The sequence below is a fragment of the Trachinotus anak genome, unplaced genomic scaffold (genome assembly GCF_046630095.1).
Source record: "Trachinotus anak isolate AG129_WGS33_773 ecotype Australia unplaced genomic scaffold, CSIRO_AGI_Tana_v1 ptg000031l, whole genome shotgun sequence".
Classification (NCBI taxonomy): domain Eukaryota; kingdom Metazoa; phylum Chordata; class Actinopteri; order Carangiformes; family Carangidae; genus Trachinotus; species Trachinotus anak.
The window spans coordinates 9,387,501-9,407,636 of record NW_027273882.1 but is presented as its reverse complement, the minus strand read 5'-3'; the positions used below and the strand labels follow the sequence as shown (position 1 = coordinate 9,407,636).

General features: G+C 44.4%; 2 protein-coding genes across 11 annotated transcripts in view; one reads left to right on the top strand and one right to left on the bottom strand.

The window, feature by feature from the left end:
* cdc42bpb (CDC42 binding protein kinase beta (DMPK-like)) overlaps positions 1-2,094 on the bottom strand; it is a 33,613-nt gene extending 31,519 nt beyond the window's left edge. For 2 of the 8 annotated variants that reach the window (XM_071467381.1, XM_071467387.1), the window contains exon 1: positions 1,296-2,093. In XM_071467381.1, the coding sequence (XP_071323482.1) occupies positions 1,296-1,464 (169 nt within the window). In that variant the 5' untranslated portion in view covers positions 1,465-2,093. Of the gene's footprint in view, positions 1-1,295 lie in introns of all 8 variants that reach the window. The other 6 variants (XR_011686446.1, XM_071467384.1, XM_071467383.1 and 3 more) reach the window with 6 other exon arrangements.
* Positions 2,095-8,563: 6,469 nt separating this feature from the next.
* On the top strand, positions 8,564-15,246 carry LOC139612141 (photoreceptor outer segment membrane glycoprotein 2-like). 3 transcript variants are annotated; one of them, XM_071467391.1, is made up of 4 exons: positions 8,564-9,682; positions 10,244-11,552; positions 12,635-12,881; positions 13,628-15,246. In XM_071467391.1, the coding sequence occupies exons 2-4, from the start codon at positions 10,972-10,974 to the stop codon at positions 13,871-13,873; spliced, it is 1,074 nt and encodes a 357-aa protein (XP_071323492.1). In that variant the 5' UTR covers positions 8,564-9,682; positions 10,244-10,971; the 3' UTR covers positions 13,874-15,246. The 3 variants fall into 3 exon arrangements, with proteins under 3 accessions (XP_071323492.1, XP_071323491.1, XP_071323490.1); XM_071467390.1 differs by having other exon boundaries at positions 8,564-9,705; XM_071467389.1 differs by having other exon boundaries at positions 8,564-11,552.
* Positions 15,247-20,136: the final 4,890 nt, after the last annotated feature.

Genomic DNA, 20,136 nt, shown 5'->3' with positions numbered 1-20,136 from the left:
TCAGTTAATCAATTCATCTGATGATCGATGCCTCAGTTAATCAATTCATCTGATGCCTCAGTTAATCAATTCATCTGATGATCGATGCCTCAGTTAATCAATTCATCTGATGCCTCAGTTAATCAATTCATCTGATGATCAATGCTTCAGTTAATCGATTCATATGATGATCGATGCCTCAGTTAATCAATTAGTCATTTGGTCAGAAAATTGTGAAAATGTGTGTTTCCAGTCGAGGTGACATTTTTCAAAGTGATTCTGATTAATCGATGGACTAATCCAAACAAGACTCGATCACTAATCTGATCTTCACTGGGGGGTCAACTCTAGTACTGGACTACAGGCTGGTTGATGTTATTGATCGCTGCAGATACTCTGTCATTAATCTGACCAGTGCCAAACTACCAGTTTATAGGAAACTGTGATGACAGAAAGTGTAAGTGGGAATGAATTCACTCGATCAATAATCTGTTTACAGTTGGCAGGTATCACTGATCAATCACAGTCACACATCAGAGACTCAAACTGCTGCTGTAACCAGGCCAGACCAAACCAGGCCAAACCAGGCCAGGACAAACTGTGTGGAACAGGAACAGACTGATGCGGGACAAACTGGGCCAAGTGGGCTGAAGTGGGCCAGTGTGTGCTGCTGCAGCCTGTCACGTCGAACAGAGACAGAGGTGAGAGTCGTTCTGGTTCCTGTGAACCATCAGACTCACCTGAGCTATGATGTCACTGTGATGTCACCAGGCTTCATAAGCGATACTCAAACATATTCATTAAGGTTCCACTTTAAAGACCTGAACCTCTCGCACTCTGACAGTCTGGGATACAGGTCAGACCGCAGAGGTCCCCTTTAGAGACCCAACCTGCTCCACGGCCAGTCCCACGTTTCTCCAGGCATCCCAGGATCCTGGAAGGTCCACAATGACCTCCAAAACCCTGTGAGAACCCTAATCTCAGAGAACCTTGAATTTCCCTGCAGCCCACTGGAACCCCACCAGGCACCCAAACCCTCACTGGACCCCCCTGGGAACTACATAAAGGGTCCTCAAGGGTCTTTGGATCTTCCCGACCTCCCAAGAACCACCCCTGGAAGTCCCCACAGTTTATTGGGACCCCCCTTACAGTGGCCCCTGAACCTTTTTGGAATTCATAAAACATAAGGACCTGGAGCCCCCCCCCCACCCCCGGGCACCTGGTGGCCCCAGCAGTGGCCCCTGAAGCGTCCGGGGAACTTCTTAAATGTATTTTGAGGATTGAAATCAGGTCCAGGACCAGGTCTGGGATCTTACCCCACTCCAGGAAGTCGGTGATGTGCTTCTCCCTCTTCAGCGGGCAGTGGGAGCACTCGGTGAAGAGGCAGAGCAGCAGGTCGAGCAGCGTCTCCACACTCAGACATCCCGCCACCTTCTGCTCCAGCAGCAGCTCCTCCAGCCGCTTCAGACGGACCTGAGCCGACATCCTGACCCGGGACGACCAGCCGCCGCTCCCGCTGATTCTCCGACAACAACACCCGCCGCACAGTCCGAGGGTAAGCCGCCGCCGAGGCTCCGCTTCCTGCCGAGTCGTGCCGAGCTCAGCCTGCTAGCTGCGGCTAGCTCGTTAGCTCCGGGAAAACATTCCCGACATTTTGAGCAGGCTGGGAGTCGGTGTGTCGGTGTGTCTCCGCCGGTTACCGTCGCTCCGTCGTGTTGTGAGCCCTTCAGCCTGCAGGCCCGCGTCCGTCCGTCCTCCACATCGGCCTTAATCCCGGTAAATCTGGACTTTCCTCTCGGAGATCGGGATGTCGGTCAGACCGTCGACTCTCAGGTTGGCCGCCGCTGCTCCATGTCCGCAGGTCGGGGTATCAGCTCGGCGACATGTCCGGGGGCTCCGGGACGAGCTCGGCCTCAATCAAAATGTCCGTCTGCACAGCGAGAGAGCGAGTTGGCGGATTACGGAGGGTTTTCGGTAGTTTGAGACGGGCTGCCGGTGTGGCTGGTCGGTGGGAATATGGCTGAATCCAGATCGGATCATCCCGAGCAAGCTGGAGACATCAAAACACTTCCTGTCCGGGAGAGTTTCACAATAAAATACACAACAAACTCCAGCGGACACCGTCAGCATTTATCATTTAAAATAACTCTTAATTTAAAACAATCATGTTTTAGTTCATTTAAATTAATTCAAATAACTCTGGGTTAATCTTTTAAATTCATTTAGAATAATGGTGGTTTAATTCATTTAAATTAATTAAAAAAAATATATATATATATATTTTTTTTTTTTTTTTATTGTAAATGTAAATTTAAATTAACACTAATCTTATTTAAAATAAGTATCATTTTAACTATGTCATGGTTTAATTATTTAAAATAATTCTGGTATAATCATTTGAAATAATTTGCCATAAGTGGTTTATTTGACATCTGTTTATTAACAGGGTATATTTCATGTAAAAATGTAAAAAAAAACTACTGTAACTAATAATTATTTTCTCAATTAATAAAGAAATTGTTTGGTCAAAGATATGTCTGAAAAGTGAAGTAATGTCCAGTTTATTATAACAGAATACTAATAACAATAGCAAATATTCACATTTGAGAGTTTTACTTCTGTCTACAGCAGAAACAAGTATTTCATTTAATTTAGCTATTCTGTTTAAAGTAATTTCAAAAGCAAAAGTTGTAATCCCAATCGTTCTGTCTCATTATTTGTCTGCAATACAACAAAGACTAAAGGACCAAAGGATCAGCAACATTTCTGCTGAAATATTTGTGGGAAAACAATAAAAAGATATCATAAAAATGAGTATACTCTAAGTATATATAAAAAACTTTAAATGCCCATAAAATATTTAGACTCAGATTTAAAAAATGAAAGAAAAAATGATTAAATGAAAGTGAAAGTCCACTCACTTTTTTATGACAGCCCCTAAACTAAAACAGGAAATTATATGAAGTATTAGATAATAAATATCAAATAAATGATAATAACATTTTTTGTAAATAGTAAACTGTAACAAACTCGAACAAAAAAAGATTATAAACTTTATTTGTATAGTAAATTATAATAAACATTTTGAATAATAAATCATAATAAACTTTGTGTATTGATTAATAACTTTATATTTTAAATATGATGCAGATTAATGAAACTTTACATAAAATAAAAATACATAAAAAAATACATTTTGAGAGACATTAAAACGTGTGAAACTAAAATAACACATGCCATCAAGCGGTGTAGAACAACATAATGTAGAATAAATATACTTGTTGCTGTTGCAGAAAAGCAAACCCGCTCCGTGCTTTTATTTTGAAGAATGACGTCCCGATGCCGGAAGTGTGTCCCTGCTGCTCTGTGCTGACTTGACTCACCTGTCTGCTTCTCCCTGAGGAACACGGAGGCCCCGCCTTCTTGCACCGGAAATGCTCCGGATACTTGACATCATGGCGTGATTGACAGGGGCCAAGAGAGACAACACCCCCCCACCCCCACCATCTGACGTCATCGGTGTGACGTCATCACAGACAATCTCTGAAAACTCTTCTTAATGAATTATTATTGATTTGTTTCCGGTTTTTGTCACAAAATGATTCTTGTACCAGAGGGCAACTAATGAGCAGTTACTAATGAACATTTTGATTAACCCTTTAACACCTGAGCCTCAAAATGTCTGCTGTCTGTCCACAGCCCGCAGAGAAACACCAGCCCGTGACAGAGTTTCGGTAATCCAAAGTGCTAATGTGTTGTCGATGACACACTCGGTTTTAAAGGGTTAATAGCTGTGATGTAATTAGAATAATTTATTGTGTAATTTAACTACATAAACCGTCACGTGTAACTAGTTACAGTAATTTATTAACTAAAAGGAAGATGTGGGTCGACCAATGCAACAAAACAATGAGTGGAGCTGTCATCAGGTCTGCCAGGGAGGGCTTACATACTGCCGCCCTGTCCACACATTTACTGACATTCAGTCATTCTTCCCACATGAAATCACAGATCAGACTGTCACGTGCTGTGGAAAGCACGCCAAACCGACCCTCAATGTTAAACCATGTTTAAGAAGAAGCCTGAAAAAACAGGTAGGTAGGTGAAAAACAAAGGAGTTTTAGAAAGGTTCCCCCCTCTCGTCTGGGTTTTACAAAAGATCTGTTTTCAGTGACCTAAAACAGACAAAAGGTCAAAAAAAAAGTCGTTTAAAAAATGTGGGTGGAGCCTGGAGACACAAGGAAGACAAGTGTGAAAGAATTAAGCAATTTCAAAATAAAACAGGAAATAATAACCCAATGTCCAGACAGGAAGTAACAGAGATCATAATAAGAACAGTTTACAGTGGTTTGATGAAGTTCATGTGAAAACCACAAACACAGAGAAACTTCTGTTCTTTGAGGGGAGATGGTCATTCTGGGCTTCCGTAGCCAGACAGATTGTATCGTATTAAAATGGTCATTAGATGGAGACAGCAGAGTGAACTGATAATAATAAAATAAAATAAATATCCATCAGACAGAATCTGCTTCACAGCGCAGAGAGAGAGATAGTTATTTCAGCAGCTGACCTGCAGTCAGCAGGGTTTCACAGGAGAGATCCTCACACCTGCAGACCACACAATGTGGTGTTGAAGGTGTGGAGGTGGATCAGTGAGTCAGAGAAGACTGTGTAGAAGGACAGAGAGCCAGCAGGACAGTCCACATACACTGCTACTCTGTGAGAGACTGAGGAGAAGATGGTTGTTTCTCTGCCATTGTGCCTGACAGAGTAACCATGTTCATCAGCGCAGCTCAGACTCCAGGACTGATTATTAAATCCAAACAAACACTCAACACTGCCTCCTTTCCTTCTGATTCCTCTGTAACTCACGGATATATCAACCCTTCCTCTCCACTCGGCCAGTCAGACCAGTTCTACACAGCAGCTAAGACCGGGGGGGGGGCATGGTGAAAGTCCACTGAAGTGAGGGGTTTCACACCCTGAACAGACAGACGGTCAACAACTGTATCTGTTAAAGAGGCAGTTCAATGGGCGAGTGAGGATGAGAAAACTGGGCTTCCTGAACAACCAACATATGACTCTCCGTGGAGCAGAGTGGCAAAGGAGGTGGACTAAAGAGAGAACCAGGAAATGCACTGCCTTCCTAAGTTTACCAGACAACTGATAGACCAGAAGTGCAGTGGACACCTTTTCAAAAGGAGAGGTTGGCAGTCATCTTCACAACAACTACAGTGATGCGGCACAAGGGGAAGACCAAGGGCCTCAGTCAATTCACCTGAACCAACCACTGAGTTTCACATTAGAGAACCCATTCAGAAAAAATCCAGTCTTTTGTTCAGGCTGCCAGAGCTAGTTCAGCTAATTTGGAGGTTTGTAGTTGGCTGCTTGGTTCTATTTGCCTGTCTATAAAAGTCTGATATAGAATATTGAAGAGTCAGGAAAGGTCAGGTGTCATTAACATGTTATTTCTGTTCTCTCTCTCTCTCTACTTGTCAGTGTTGCACACATTTGCAGGGTCATTCACTTTTCATGTTATTCTTTATTATTGTATCAAAGAAATTATATATATATATATATATATCTGGCCTCAGAGTCGTCCAGTTGTTGTTATGTCTCACCTCTCTCCAACCTCTCTGGTCAAGGTCTAGTGTCATACCATATGATTCCATCTTTGTTTAAACTGATAATTACACAAACTTCCCACATGACAGAAAGTAGTGTTTGGGTGGAATAAACCTCATTGGCAGTTTTTGTAATCATTCTATTCTTTAGGTGGCACTGGTTAAAAAAAGCCAGGGTCCTGAAACTGGAGTCCTGAAACCAACCTCCAGAGCTCCTACTCTCTAGGTGGCACTGGCACGAAAACGCAGCGTCTGAAACTTGCAGTCCTGAAACTGCAGCTTCTGGTACTGCAGGAACATACTACAGGGATTTCTCAGGTAGGATTCTCACCTGCTGAACTCACCTGAGGATCTGAAGACGAGCAGCCTCATAACTTCAAGACTAAACACATCAGAGTGACGTCAGAACTAGTCTAACCTGTGACAGAAACCCAGTCAGTGTCAGAGAGATCACACATCAGAGGGTGTAGTTCTACTATCTGTCCACGAGATGGAGCTGACTGACCCTCTAATGAACAGACCACAGTAGGATGAGATGGAGGAGCAGGACTAACCCTAACCCTGGATCACAGGATTACAGACTGTCTGACCTCAGCCTCGATGGAAAACAACATGAGGTCAAGGAAAGAAGTGAAGGAAACGTCATAAGGACTTAGGACAAGACAATGGCTGTGCTGAGAGAATCTGTCTGCACTGGGATTTTTTCTTTTTAAATCAACTTTATTTGTAACCCATGGACGATAAATAGGCCTGCTGCTTTCCTAAGCACTAACACAAACCAACAGTACTGAAATGTTGATATAAGATAATTTGAAAGTAGAAAAGTTGAGGGGCTTAAAATAATTACTCAACAAAAACAAGGGTCTGAATACAGACCAGAGTGGATTATATTCACAGCAGGTTATATAGAATTTGACTTTTTATACATTTGTTAAGTAGAGAAAATTATGTATAGATTATGTATAGATTGTTATGATGATGATGATGATGATGATGATGACGATGATGATGATAGTTCTTCATCATGATTCCTGACTGGATTTAAAGAGAATAAATCTGTATTTATTGATCTGGAGCTCAGTGGATCAGACCAGGATTTCTATCAGTTCTGGATCGTGTCAAAAATGTAAAACAGCTGCTCTGCTGTGGTCAAACTACACTGCTGTGTTTTTTTATATGTTGCTGCAGCAAGGAATTGTGGCATGGCAGTTTCCCCTTCCTTTTGTACAGGAAAGTGTTTCCTATGCTAAAGGAGATAAGACAGGAAGCACTGTAAATTCCTTTCCTCAGCTCTGATCATGGCTGCTCAGAAATATCACTTCACTCAGTCTGAACCTTCAGAAGAAAAGACTTCGACCACAGCCCTGGTTTGTTGTGTGGCGGAGTCCTGCAGTCCTGGTTCCTAACAAAGGGGGACAAGAACCTTCAGAACCTCAGAACGGTGTCTGAAACTTTTCTTCAAACATTTTCAAAACCCTTTTTAAACGAACTCCTCAGGACCTGAACAGAGATCTGGCCCTGCTGCTGTCATTTTTGTCCATCACGTTACAGGACATTTCCTCTTCTCCTCCCAGGTCTGTCTCATCTGCATCTTGTCACTGAGCAGTGTGGTGATGTGTCAGAGACGCAGAACCTGATTTGTCTTTTGTGCATTCGAAATGCTGATTGACCACAAGTAGAAGTTTGACTTTGGAGACTGAACCTTTTCGTCTCCTGGATAAAGAGTCCAAGTCCAACTTAAAAGAACACATCACAGAATGTTAATGATGAAGTCAGACAGAACCGTAGAACCAGGGGAACCTTTCTCCTGTCATGTGCTGCAGCAGTAATTTATATAATCCATGTTAAATGTTCTAGATCTGCCTCTGATGTTGCTACAAACACACTTGAAGTTGACCTTAATGATCTGAGTCACATGACCTGAAAATCTCCCTCACTTCCTGTTTGAACACAGAAACCCATTCAGGACCCAGAGTCTGCGGTCCAGCATTTGAACTGAACTCACCTTTAAGGTGGTGATGGTCAGTCAGCACCACCTAGAGGACAGATAGCAGAACTACATCACCTGATGTGATTTTCCAGACCTGGACTCTGAAGAGTTCATGTATTATCACATTGTTCTTTGGGTTCCAACAAGTTTTGGTTTGGGCCTGAATTTCTGAAATGTTATTGACAGGAACCAGCTGATGTGTCCTGTGATGAAACCTTGTTGTACTGACTGAGAGCATCTCTCCAGCAGGTGGGGGCTCTGCAATGGATCAGGACAGAGAGGAGGGAGCCCCTCCCTCTAAAATCACTCTGTGTGGGGACCATGAGAGCCAGACCAGAGCTCAGAGGTGAGATGAGGATCTCTAACTGTCCATGACTCTTCTCTATGTCAGAGCTCAGCACTCAGATCACTGCTCCATCATTATTCACACTCAGAACAAACCTCTCTCTGACATACTACAACTGCTGTACTCTTATTTTCATGTTGAAGGTGGTTAGCTCTGACACCTCAGCAGGAAGCAGGATGGAGATTCATGTTGGAGGAAAGGACACTGACACATGGATAATGCTCAGTTTCAAATCTGTTTAGTCCACAAGGAGGTGGTCCAGGTGGTTGTTGTTGGTTCCATTGAGGCGACTACAGCATCTGAACATAGCTGAGGAACATGATGGTGTTTTAGTAACTGTGTTCACAGAGGACATGAGAAACTTTAAGTGTCACAGGAACGTGACACTGAATGTTTTATAGTTTTAGGAGACAATTGTATAAATGAAGCTGAAGTTCAGGTGTAGTACCACACCTCAAACACCTCCTGCTGTTGGACACCTCATGTCAACACATCAGGCTTCAAACTGTCCTGTTTAGTAAAGCTTATAGTTAGGGCTGGCTCGGGTATGTCCTGAACCATCCTTTAGTTATGCTGCTATAGAGCTAGACTGCTTGGGGATTCCCATGATGCACTGGGCTCTCTCTCCCTCTCTCTGTCCTCATTCTGCAGGTCTCTCTGCCTCTGGAGCAGCAGGATCCAGGTCCACCACTACTCATCTTTACTATTAACCACTGTTACCTGTCATTATTATTGATAACACCATTACCTACACAGCTGTTCCTGGTCTCTCTCTCTCTCTTTTCTCCTCTCTCCTCCACCCACCCCCTCTTTTTATCTCCTCCTAAACCCAACCGGTCGAGGCAGACCCCCCCCACCCTGAGCCCAGTTCTGCTGGAGGTTTCTTCCTGTTAAAGGGAGTTTTTCCTCCCCCCTGTCGCCAAGCGCTGCTCTTTGTGGGAACTGTTGGGTTTATTCTGTAACAAAGTAAGGTCTTGACCTTGCCCTGTAAAGTGCCTTGAGATAATGTATATTATGATTTGGTGCTATACAAATAAAATTGAATTGAACTGAACTGAATCATGTTTGTTCTCCAACAAACTGAAGATGCTACAATAATTCAAGACTTCAACTCATCTCCATTTGCCGACTGTTCTGTTTTGGACTGGCGATCCTCCAGCCTTGTTCTATGAGGATCTTTTCAGCCCAGCTCCTGTAAATCCAGATTTCACCAACACTCCATAATTGAACCATCAACACCCAGGCCACTTGATGTCATTACTGCTGCTGGTTCTTTTTACCCAGGTGTACCTCCTACCATCACCGACCTACCTCCCTAAGTTCCTGATAATAGCTAATCTGACCTCACTTCAGAGGTTGGCTGCTGTTTCCAGGAGGTTGTTAGTTTCTCATTTGACTGCTCTCACTTACCGTAGACCCCTCTGTGCAGCTCAGAGCCTCTGTGCTGTTGTACTTTATACCATATTCTACTGTAGTCAGATCTGCATGTTGGAAAATGAGTGGATTCACTCCAGTGCAGCTTCCTGCTGATGGTCCAGCTGGTGAATGGGGGGTTGGAGATTTCTCAGCTTATTACAAGGCTGATTAGCCGTAAGGAGATTAGAGGCGCAGGACAGCAAGATAACAAGTGCCTGAAAACTCTTCTTCTCCACTGCAATATTCGCTTCATGGCTCAAACCGTGTGCGGACTCACTAACCGGAGGACGATGGGAAGTCGGAGTGAACAGAGATGAGCAGCAGGAGGTAAATATCCTCAAGTCAACAAGGTAAAATTCTGTCTGCTGTATCTTCAGCGTAGTGAACACGGCTCAGTTCATCATTCAATTTGAGCATCGGTTTGTTTCACAGAGTAAATGAGTGAAAATCCTCTGAAGTTTTATTGAATTGACGATGTGAACATGAGCTCTTCAACAGACCTGCTGAGGTGAATGAGTGACTGCTTTTTACTGTGTGATCAGAATATCTTTGGCTGCAGCAGCTGAGCAGCCTCAGAAACAGTGACTGTAAACAATAAAACATGAGGGACACGTCTGTCAGGAGGACCTGGTTCACTCTGATGGAGATGTTCACATTATTCTCATTACGCTGGCTGTGCTTTGATTCTGCCTCATGTTCACTCAGCCCATGTTATGTTGATGAAGTTCAGTACATCAGCACCAGTCTGGTTAAACCTCGACCTTCTTCCTTCCTGCAGTGGTGCTGTCCTGGAGCTGTGGACAGCAGTCAACCTGAAATACCTCTCTAAGCTCCTTATGACACTCTGCAGAGAGCACTCACTGCTCTTCTCCTTCCTCTTTTCTCCAGCTTTCCTTTGAAGGCAGGCCCACACTGAATGCTGAACCCTGAACCCTGACCTCTGACCCTCTCAGACCACTATGCAATGGATGTGAGGACTATAACTTGGCAGGACAATGTATGAGCATCTGACAATGTCACGAGTGGTTTAGGACAGCAGTGTGAACAACCCACCACATAATATCACTGTGTACAGCAGACCAAGACCAATTCAACCTGACTGATGCTCCGCTGCCTTCAACTTAACACATGAATGTTACTGACATTTAATTTCCCACAGAGACTCAAGGTTTCCACAGAAACCAGGCTGAGTTTATTTTGAGTTCTACATCTGTCTCCATCTGATGGGAACACAAATCCATAAAAACAGTGAGTCTTGGGTTTCACTCAGAAACATTAAGGCTTCAGTGCTGTAAGAGCTGGAACCAGGAACCAGGGGTTGATATCTTATTACTGGACCAATCAGGGGTTGATATCTTATTAATGAACCAATCAGGGGTTGTTATCTTATTAATGAATCAATCATTTTCATTGTTGCCACAAACAGATGCTGTCAAAAATAAATGAGCCACTGGGATCATGTTGTGTAAACAGTAATTATTTGGACCTTTGACACCAGAGAGGTTTTTGGTTCAACACTTAGTGGTTGAAAGTGGTACCACATCTTAAGGCACTCCAGTTGTTGACCATGTTTGCGAGTGCCTGGACGTGACACACATAAAAACCAGAGGACCGACATGGCGGTCGGTAAGGTGACCTTCACCAAAGCGGAGCGAGAGAAGCTAGCTGAGGTCCTCTGGCTGCTCAACTGGATCTCTGTAGTGACAGGAGCTATTCTCTTTGGCCTGGGCTTATTCCTTAAAATTGAGATTCAGAAATGGCAGGAAGTGATGTCAGAGCAGGGGATCCTCTATGTGCCACACATGCTGATCACCACAGGCCTGGCGGCCTGCTGCATCAACTTCCTGGGCGGGAAGATTTGTCTGGACTGTGCTGACACCAACAAGTTCCTGCGCTGGAAGCTAGTCATGATGCCATACGTCATTTGCACCTTCTTCTTCACCTTCTGCGTCCTGGTGGGGGCACTCATGTGCTACAGCATCCGCAGTCAGCTGGAGGAGTCTCTGTTCCTGGGCCTGAGGAGTGCCATGCGCTACTACAAGGACACAGACACGCCGGGCCGCTGCTACCTGAAGAGAACTCTGGACCTGTTGCAGATCCAGCTCCATTGCTGTGGGAACACCGGGTACCGGGACTGGTTCCAGGTCCAGTGGATCAGCAACCGTTATCTGGACATGACCAGCAGTGCTGTGGTGGAGTAAGTAGAGCCCGATCTGCTGGATTCACTATGCCTGGTCAATTCTAGAAGATCTTCTGTGATGTCAGGTAGCTCCTTTGGAATGTTGTGGAATCTACTGGATTCTATTGGATAAGAATGGAGTCCACTAGAATTTAAGTGGATCTTCATGGTCTGTAGTGGATCCTGTGTCTCAGTAAACTGTCAGAGATCATAAACATCTAGAAGGCTGATTTAAAGGATTTAATTCCAGGTGACACAAACTGAGTCGACTTGTTAAGTTGAAAGAGTAGAGGAAAATAAAAGGGTTTGAGGCACTCGTCTCCCTCATGGACACTTGGACAGGAGTGAGTGATTACAAATGTTTCAGCCCAGAAACTTTAAGAACTGGGGCATTGGCTCATAAACTGACTGTAAATCGGATACAAATGCAACAAAAACACAGGATTCACAGGGTCCACAGAGTCCACAGGGTTTACATGATCCACAGTTGTTCACAAACACCTGATTGATCAATAGAAACGTCAGTATTCTCAGATCAAGGCCACTGGTCTGGCTACTGGGGTCAAAGATCATGGGATTAATTAGGTTTAACAACAAGGTTCAACTCAGGTTCAAGTAACTCAATATAACCTGTCTGCAGGATTTAGACCCACATCAAGTTGTAAACCTGTTGATTAGTTAACAGGTCAGAGCTTTTGCCACTCACTAGTTAACCAGTGAGACTTTGAGCATTACTACTTTGGTCCAGAGGGCAACTAGTCTGTCAAAAAATTGACTAGTTTGGATTTTGGTGCTGTTAGTGTGGCTCCTGGTGTCATTCATAATGGTTGTGATGGAACTAGTTCAACAATAACAAGTGTCACTAGTTGATGAAAAAGAGAGACTAGTTAGAGTTTTTGTTCAACTGGTGCTGACAAAAACCGAACTAGTGAAAGAAACTGACGTCTGATGCCAAGGATATGGAATAAATGCTCAAACAGCTTTCCATACAGTAGTGGTAGTAGTAGTAGTAGTAGTAGTAGTAGTAGCAGTAGTAGTGGTAAGTAGAAGTAGTAGTGGTTACTGTTCCTAACAGCCCACCTCCTGATCCTCCCTGGCAGCCGTCTGAGGAGTAACGTGGAGGGAAAGTACCTGATGGATGGTGTTCCCTTCAGCTGCTGCAGCACCTTCTCCCCTCGGCCCTGCATCCAGCAGCAGGTCAGCAACAGCTCCGCCCACTTCAACTACGACCAGCAAAGCCAGCAGCTGAACCTGTGGAGGAGGGGCTGCCGACAGGCCCTCCTGGACCACTACACCAGCATCATGCAGTCCATTGGCCTCACCGTGCTCCTCATCTGGCTGTTTGAGGTACTGCAGTCTCTGAGAGTCAGGAGCTGTCCACCTGTTTATTTATTTTTTTTTATTTATTTGTCAGGGACCATGTACAATAGACATTAAACTGAGTTGAGATAAGATGTATTGCACCAGATTTTAGCTTATTAGCTAATTTCCTTCTGCAGTCCCTGGGGGAAGGTAAATGCAGGACACAAGAGGGAGGGCAGGAACACAGAAAAGGTGGACAGAAAACAGTATAAGAGAAGGACATTGCAACAGGGAAATTATTTGGTTTGTGCTGACAAGTTTTGCATCTCTAGAGAAAATTATATAATTTGTGCAGGTCTTCAGATCTATGGGGAGCTTGTTCCACTCCTTTATGGCTTTGTATGAAAATGCACATTGTGCAAGAGTAGTTTTGTGTTTAGGGATGCTACACTGCCACCTTGAAGTTGACCTTGTTACTCTGTTCATCTGCTCAGAGGTCAGCTGAACAAAGTACTTGAGGGGTGGAGGTGCAGTCTTGTGGATAATCATGAACACCAGACGTACATCTACTCATGTACTTGTGATCAGATCACCTGAGATGGATTTTAACGTCAGGTCAAAACAGGTCTGAATAGGGTCAGACAGATGGGGGGAATAGAGGTCCCGTAGTTTTCAGACTGGACCCCTCTGACTCAGGTGATATCACCTGTGTTCACACATGCAGTTGTACGACATTAATGTTTGTGTTGCTCTGGTCCACACACTGAACACCCTCTCTCTTCTCCCACCAGCTGCTGGTTCTGACAGGAGTCCGGTACCTGCAGACGGCCATGGAGAATATGCTCCGGCTGGGTGATCCTGACTCAGAGTCAGATGGTTGGATTCTGGAGAACAGTCTGGTGGAAACAGCCCGGTCCAACTTTAACATCATCAAGAACCTGGGGAAGTGTTACCAGATTGACGATGACCCGAACATTAACGTCCCGACAGCTGCGGCCGAGCAGGAGGTGCCACCTCAGCAGGTTCAGATCCAATGACCATCTAGCATCCAACCTGAGGAGTCACTGACCTCCAAAAGCCCAGATGGAACACCTCAGGTTCAAAACCTCTACGGCCTCCAGTTATCCTCTATTGATGTGTCTTTAACTCAGGCCATCAAATCACTTCCAGCTCCATGATGCACTGCTCCGTGGTCTCTCTGACCTCTAGGAGAAATTCAGTTGACCCTGAGGAGTTCAAAAAGGAAGAGGAGCACGATGACCACTGCCCTGATGTAATGTTGATGTGAAGTGCAGCTGCTGAGTCCTCTGAGCTCTGCAGGTCTGATGTTGTGGGTTTGTGATGTGTTGGGTCAGTCAGGTACAGGCCGACAGAGCACTGAGACTGGGACCCTGACAGGAAGACCTGTTCCTTTTTAAACATTGAATGATTTGCTGTTTCAGGTTTTACCAGGTCTTTTGAAAACCACACAACCTTTGAATGAACTGATGTTGAAACCTGAATATACTCACAGACCAGATATTTACCTGCAGCAGCTGAAGCAGTATTGGTGGTAAAATGTGAGTGTGTAGAGAACCTGTCAGACTGAGGCCTGCAGGGAACAGACCTCTGTGAACCCCTTTCTTTAATCTTTGACTGGCTCATGACGTTGCTGTACAGGAGAACTACCACACCTCCCCCTGAGGCTGTGAGGGTCAGTACTAACCAGAAAATTAAACTGTTGATGATCGTTTCCACCAGTGGGGAGGAAATGGTTCAGACACCAGAGGAAGGGCACTCTATCCCTTGTACAGTGGCCATCACAGGACAAACCAAGTCTGACAGAAATCTAACAGCTGGTTCTGAACGAATGTTTCCTTCTGTTGTACCTGCAAAGTCATTGAGCAATTATCAAATGTCAGAGGATCAGCACAGTTATTACAGTTCATCCTGAGGGGGACGTGGTTTCTCAGAGTCCATCTGTTCAGACTCTCCAGTCTGGACTGGAGCTGCGAGCAGCTGCTGAGGATCTGGAGGAACCCACGTGGATCTGCCCGGTCCAACAGACAGAAAGACCAGGCCAGAAATATACTGTGGCCGTGTTTTTGTGTCTTTGCAAACTGTGCGTTGTCATCCTCTTTGTCAACACTGCAGAGCTTGAAGGAGCTGACGACAGCCCTTTGAACTTTGACCTCTTCGTGTTCTTCCTCCTTCTCCTTGGTCTAAACTCGATGCCTTCATCTGTTTCCCGTCCTCACTTTTTCTCTCTCTTCACTTGTTAATGTTTTCTATCAAGCTCATGTTTCTTTAGTTTAGACTGAGCCACTTCAGACCACAGCCTAACTTAGCACAAAGACTGTTAGCCTAGCTCCATCTCAGAGCAGGATCAGTGCTGCAGTTCCCTTTCAATAAAGTTTGATGTGTTTCTTAAGACTCTTCTGTCTGTGTGATGATTTCACCAGAGAACACGTGTCAGTTCCTCTAAATATCACGCAGGTCACATGGTCTGACAGCAGCAGGTCCCTGTAGGCACACCTGGACCGGGCCAACGCACCAAGACCGGTCCTCACACCACCTCACCTGCAGGCTGGGGTGGGACATGACCCCCCCACTCCAGTCTCATGATTCTACACCTTCCTCACCATCACCAGCACCAGCACCAGCACACACACACACATACACACACACACACACACACACACACACACACACACACTCTCTCTCTCTCTCTCTCACACACACACACACACAGCAGTTCTCATACTCACTCTGATGACAGACTCACAGAGGACCAGTACAGACCTGGATGTGATGGGATTCTCCCAGTACTCCTGACTAAAAGTAGAAATACTTCAAATTAAGATATTTAAATAAAGTAACAATACTTGAATAAAATGAAAATACTTCAAATTAAAAATACTTAAATAAAAGTGATACAACTGCTTTTCAAAAATAAGTACAAATTCACACAAGACTGTAGTGTGTGTGTTTGTCCACAGGAGGGCGACAGAGACAAACGGATTCACTGAGCTGAGTTACACAACTACTATTATTATACTACTACAACTGTTACACTACTACCACTATTATACTACTACTACAGTTATACTACTACTACTACAGTTATAGTAATACAGTTATACTACTCACTGTTATTATTCTACTGTTATCAGCAGCCAATCAGAGGCCTCCTTGGGAGACTGTTGCCATGGTGACAGACACGTGGTCCTCAGTGCCCCAGATTACTCTGCTGCTGACCCCACTGACTCCTCCCCCTTTATTCCTTTGTTCCCCTCCCCCCCATTTTCATTGTTTCTTTCCTTCTTCCCTTCCTATCTTCCCTCCCTCCATCATTCCTTCTCTCTTTCATCCCCTTTCACCCCCCCATCCTCCCTTTTATTCAATTCCTGTTCTTCCCTCCTAATTTCCCTCTATGTGTCCTTCTCTCATCCCTCCTTTCTCTCCTCCTACCTTTCTCCCTTCCTTCCTTCTTTCCTTATCTCCTTCCATCGTCTTGTCTTGACCTCTCTCCTTCCTTCTCTCTCCCTCTTCTGTCTCATTTCCTTACCTTCTTGTTTTCTCCCCTTTCCCTCCCCCTCATTTGTTTCCTCTTTTCTCATTCCCTCACCACATTCCTCCTCTTCATGTCCTTCTTTTCCTTTATCTCTTTCCTCTCCTATTTCTGTCTTTCTTCCCTTCCCCTCATCTATACATTTCCTCTTTTCTCTCTGTCTTGGTTTATTCATCCTTTTCAGATCCTTCCTTGCATCTGTCCACTCTGCCCATATCTCTCCTCCTTCTTTCTTTACTTCATTACTTATCTCCCTACCTTTCATTCCTTCCTCCCCTTGTTTCCTTACTCTCTCTTCCTTCCTTCAAATTCCCTCCTTTTCTCCTTTTCTCTTCCCTTCTCCTTCACTTAATATTAATATTATTTTTATTTTCATTCCTTTCTTGTTTCCTTCCTTTCCTTCTTCCTTCCTTCCTCCCCCCCCCCCCCCCCCCCCCCCCACCACCATCTCCTGTTATGTAACACTCTCCTGTACAGCCAATCACATTCCTGCACTGTCAGTGACATCACAGACTGGAGGGGTGGGGCCTGATCTAAATCAATAATCTCAGTGTGTGAGAGCCCGTTGGTTGCCATGGTGATGGGGATTAAACAATCTTGTTTCTATACAACTAAGGTCATCTCTTCATGTCCCACAATGCAACTGGAGTCTGTGACAGGCTGTTACATAACAACCAATCAGAGGCTGTGATGTCATACAAGAGGAGATGATATCACGCAGTGATACTAAGAATACTGCTGTACTCCTACTACTACGACTACCACTACTACTACTACTACTGTGTTAAATACTAGGACTACATGCCATCATATCCATGATGGGGGGGGGGGGGGTTGTTTGGTTCAGTTTAAACAACCACCAGCTGATGATGAGGGTCTGAACTGAATAAAATCATACAACCTGACCACATCCCCACCCCCACCTGAAAAGAGGCTTAGCTGTTATACTCAGAGAACACACAGACACACACACTGACTTGCTGATAACCTGTTAATAGTGTGTGTGTGTGTGTGTGTTTGTGTTTGAGGGATCAGCTGTGAGTTACATAACAGTTAACAGTCAGCACACACACACACACACACACACACACACTGCATGCAAGCACTGACATTAAGCTGCAGCTGTATTAAAGGAGCAGTTCAACTGTTTTAACTCACAGAGGTCAGAGGTCAAGGTGTGCGTGCATGTGTGTCTATGTGTTTGCTGCATATCGTTATTTCGCAGTGATGACTTCATGACCTCCAATGGGTTGTCATGGAGACAGGATCAATGTGGACAAAGAGGGAGAAGCCAGTCAGTTTGAAGGGAGGGAGGGTAGGAAACAAGGAGGTAAAGACGGAAAGAAAGAAGAGGGGAGGAAAGGAAAGAAGTGGGAAACAAAGGAAGAACAGAGCACCGAGTCCACTGAGTCCAACCGGTCCACCAAGTCCACTAGGTCTACTGAGTCTCCTGTAGAACTGTTAACTGAACGGATCTGAAGTTACTTTGCAGATTAATAAATATTTACAACCCTGTTTCCAAACAAGTTGGGACTCTGTGTAAAGTCAGAATGTGATGATGTGTAAATCATGTAAACTCATATTTAACTGAAAACAGAACAAAGACAACATGTCAAATGTTGAAACTGAGAAATTTTATAGTTTCATGAAAAATATTTGCTCAGTTTGAATTTGATGCAGCAGCATGTTTCATGAAGTTGGGACAGGGTCATGTTTCCCACTGTGTTCATCAGCTCTTCTTTTAACAACACTAAAGGCCGCGTCCATGATTTCCAAAAAGAATTTGAAGTTTAGATTCATCAGACCACAGGACAGTTTTCCATTTCACCTCAGATCATCTTTAATGAGCTCGGGCCCAGAGAAGTCGGAGACGTTTCTGGATAATAACCTCATTAGTTGTGAGATTTTCAACCAGGTGGTTTTTTTTTTCCATTACACAACTTTTCCAGTCTTTTACTGCCCCGTCCCAACTTTTTAAAAAAGCGTTGCTGCATCAAATTCTAATTGAGCAAATGTTTTCCATAAAACAATAAAATTTATCAGTTTCAACATTTGATATGTTTTCTTTGTTCTATTTCCAGTTAAATATGGGTTTACATGATTTACACATCATCACATTCTGTTTACATTTTACAGTGTCCCAACTTTTTTGAAATGGGATTGTAAATAATTCAGCTGTTACAGATGAAACGACTGAACGACATCAACACTGAACGACTCAGTGACTTTTCTTTCACTTTTAATTCTGAAACAGTTTTGTAGGCGGTTCTTCTGCTGACCTCAGACCTGAACTGCAGAACTTGATGACGTTCACATCAAACTATCACAGTTCAGCTGCTGCTGGTCTAAAACTGGAAACTGGACGTTCAAAGGTTCAAAGATCATAAACGAAACATTTGTCATTGAGGTCAGACTTTCTCTCTTTCTTTCTTTCCTTCCTTCCTTCTTTCTCTCTTTCTTTCTTTCCTTCTTTCTGCACTTCTGCCATCTCCTGATGAACAAAGAGGTTGTGGCGTCTGGCTGCTGGTTGCCTGGTAACGGGATGAACGAGGGGACAGTGAACGAAGCACCTACAGACCACTGCCAACAGGCTTTGTTCAAACACACAAAACTTTATTTAACATGCAGGTCCACGACGCAGATACTGAGCAGTGAGACTGAATGAGCCTGTGATGTTCATTCATCTGTTTCCTGTGACTTCATTAACATAAACATTCACATCAATACCTCACATGTTCACATTAATATAAATATAATAAATCAAAATCAACATATAAATAAGTGTAACAGACTTTTAACTGGCTTCATGCGTGAACATGTCATTAATTAATAAGAGCCAATCAATCATCCAGAGTGAAGCCCCACCCACCAGCAGGCTCTAAACCACAGGATTTGATGCTGCAGCTTTCACTCTCAGAACGATTGACAGGTCTGATCAATTACAAACAGCTCCTGGATGTTCATAATGAAACGACAACAACGGCTGATTCAGGTTCAGTCTAAATAAATTTAACATCACGTGACTTTTCTTCTTCTATGTTTATGATTATTTTTGGACAGTCTCTGCTGCCGTAGCAACCAGGTGTCCTGCAGGGTTCCTGTCCGTGACAAGGCCTCAGCAGATCAGCTGACGGACAGGCTCTGTGCTGTAAACCAGTCACATCTGGACTCTGTGCTGTGTTCAGGTCCTTCTTTTCATGAGGCGTTCGCTGACCTGCTGCTGCTGCACGTGGACCACACTGCTCTGTTGACATCCTCAGCCAATTAGAGGAAGAGGAGGCTGAGGAAGGCTGTGATTGGCTGCAGGCAGCAGTAGGGTGAGCTCACGTCGATGCTGATGTCAGCTGAGGACCCCGTAAGTGTGGAGATATTGGTTTTTACTCCGAGAGAACGACGTAAGACAAAAAACTGACAGCAGGGAGATACGAGGTTTCCACAGCAACAGTGAGGAGACACCAGGTTTCCTCACCCCCTCTCCCCCTCCTCCTGTCTTTGTCCTCTCTCTGTGTACGGTCATGAATAAATGACAGCGAGGGGAGGGGGAGGGGGAGTGCTGAGTCGGGCTGAGTCGGGCTGCAGCCTCTCTACATGCTGATGGAGGATGGGGGAGGGTCTGGTGGGACAGGTGGGGGAGGGGTGGTGTATCTGGTTTGTATTCAGCTCTCATCACCTGACAGTGCACACTGCAGAACAGTGCACTCCTCTTCATCACTCAGCTGCAGAACTGCAGACCACACACCTGAGGGTGAC

What these genes read in the sequence shown, in the direction of transcription:
- LOC139612141 (XM_071467391.1), top strand. Translation starts at nt 10,972, where the DNA reads ATGGCGGTCGGTAAGGTGACCTTCACCAAAGCGGAGCGAGAGAAGCTA. An exon ending in ACCAGCAGTGCTGTGGTGGA is followed by an intron (nt 11,553 to 12,634) that starts GTAAGTAGAGCC and finishes CCTCCCTGGCAG; the next exon opens with CCGTCTGAGGAGTAACGTGG. An exon ending in TCCTCATCTGGCTGTTTGAG is followed by an intron (nt 12,882 to 13,627) that starts GTACTGCAGTCT and finishes TTCTCCCACCAG; the next exon opens with CTGCTGGTTCTGACAGGAGT.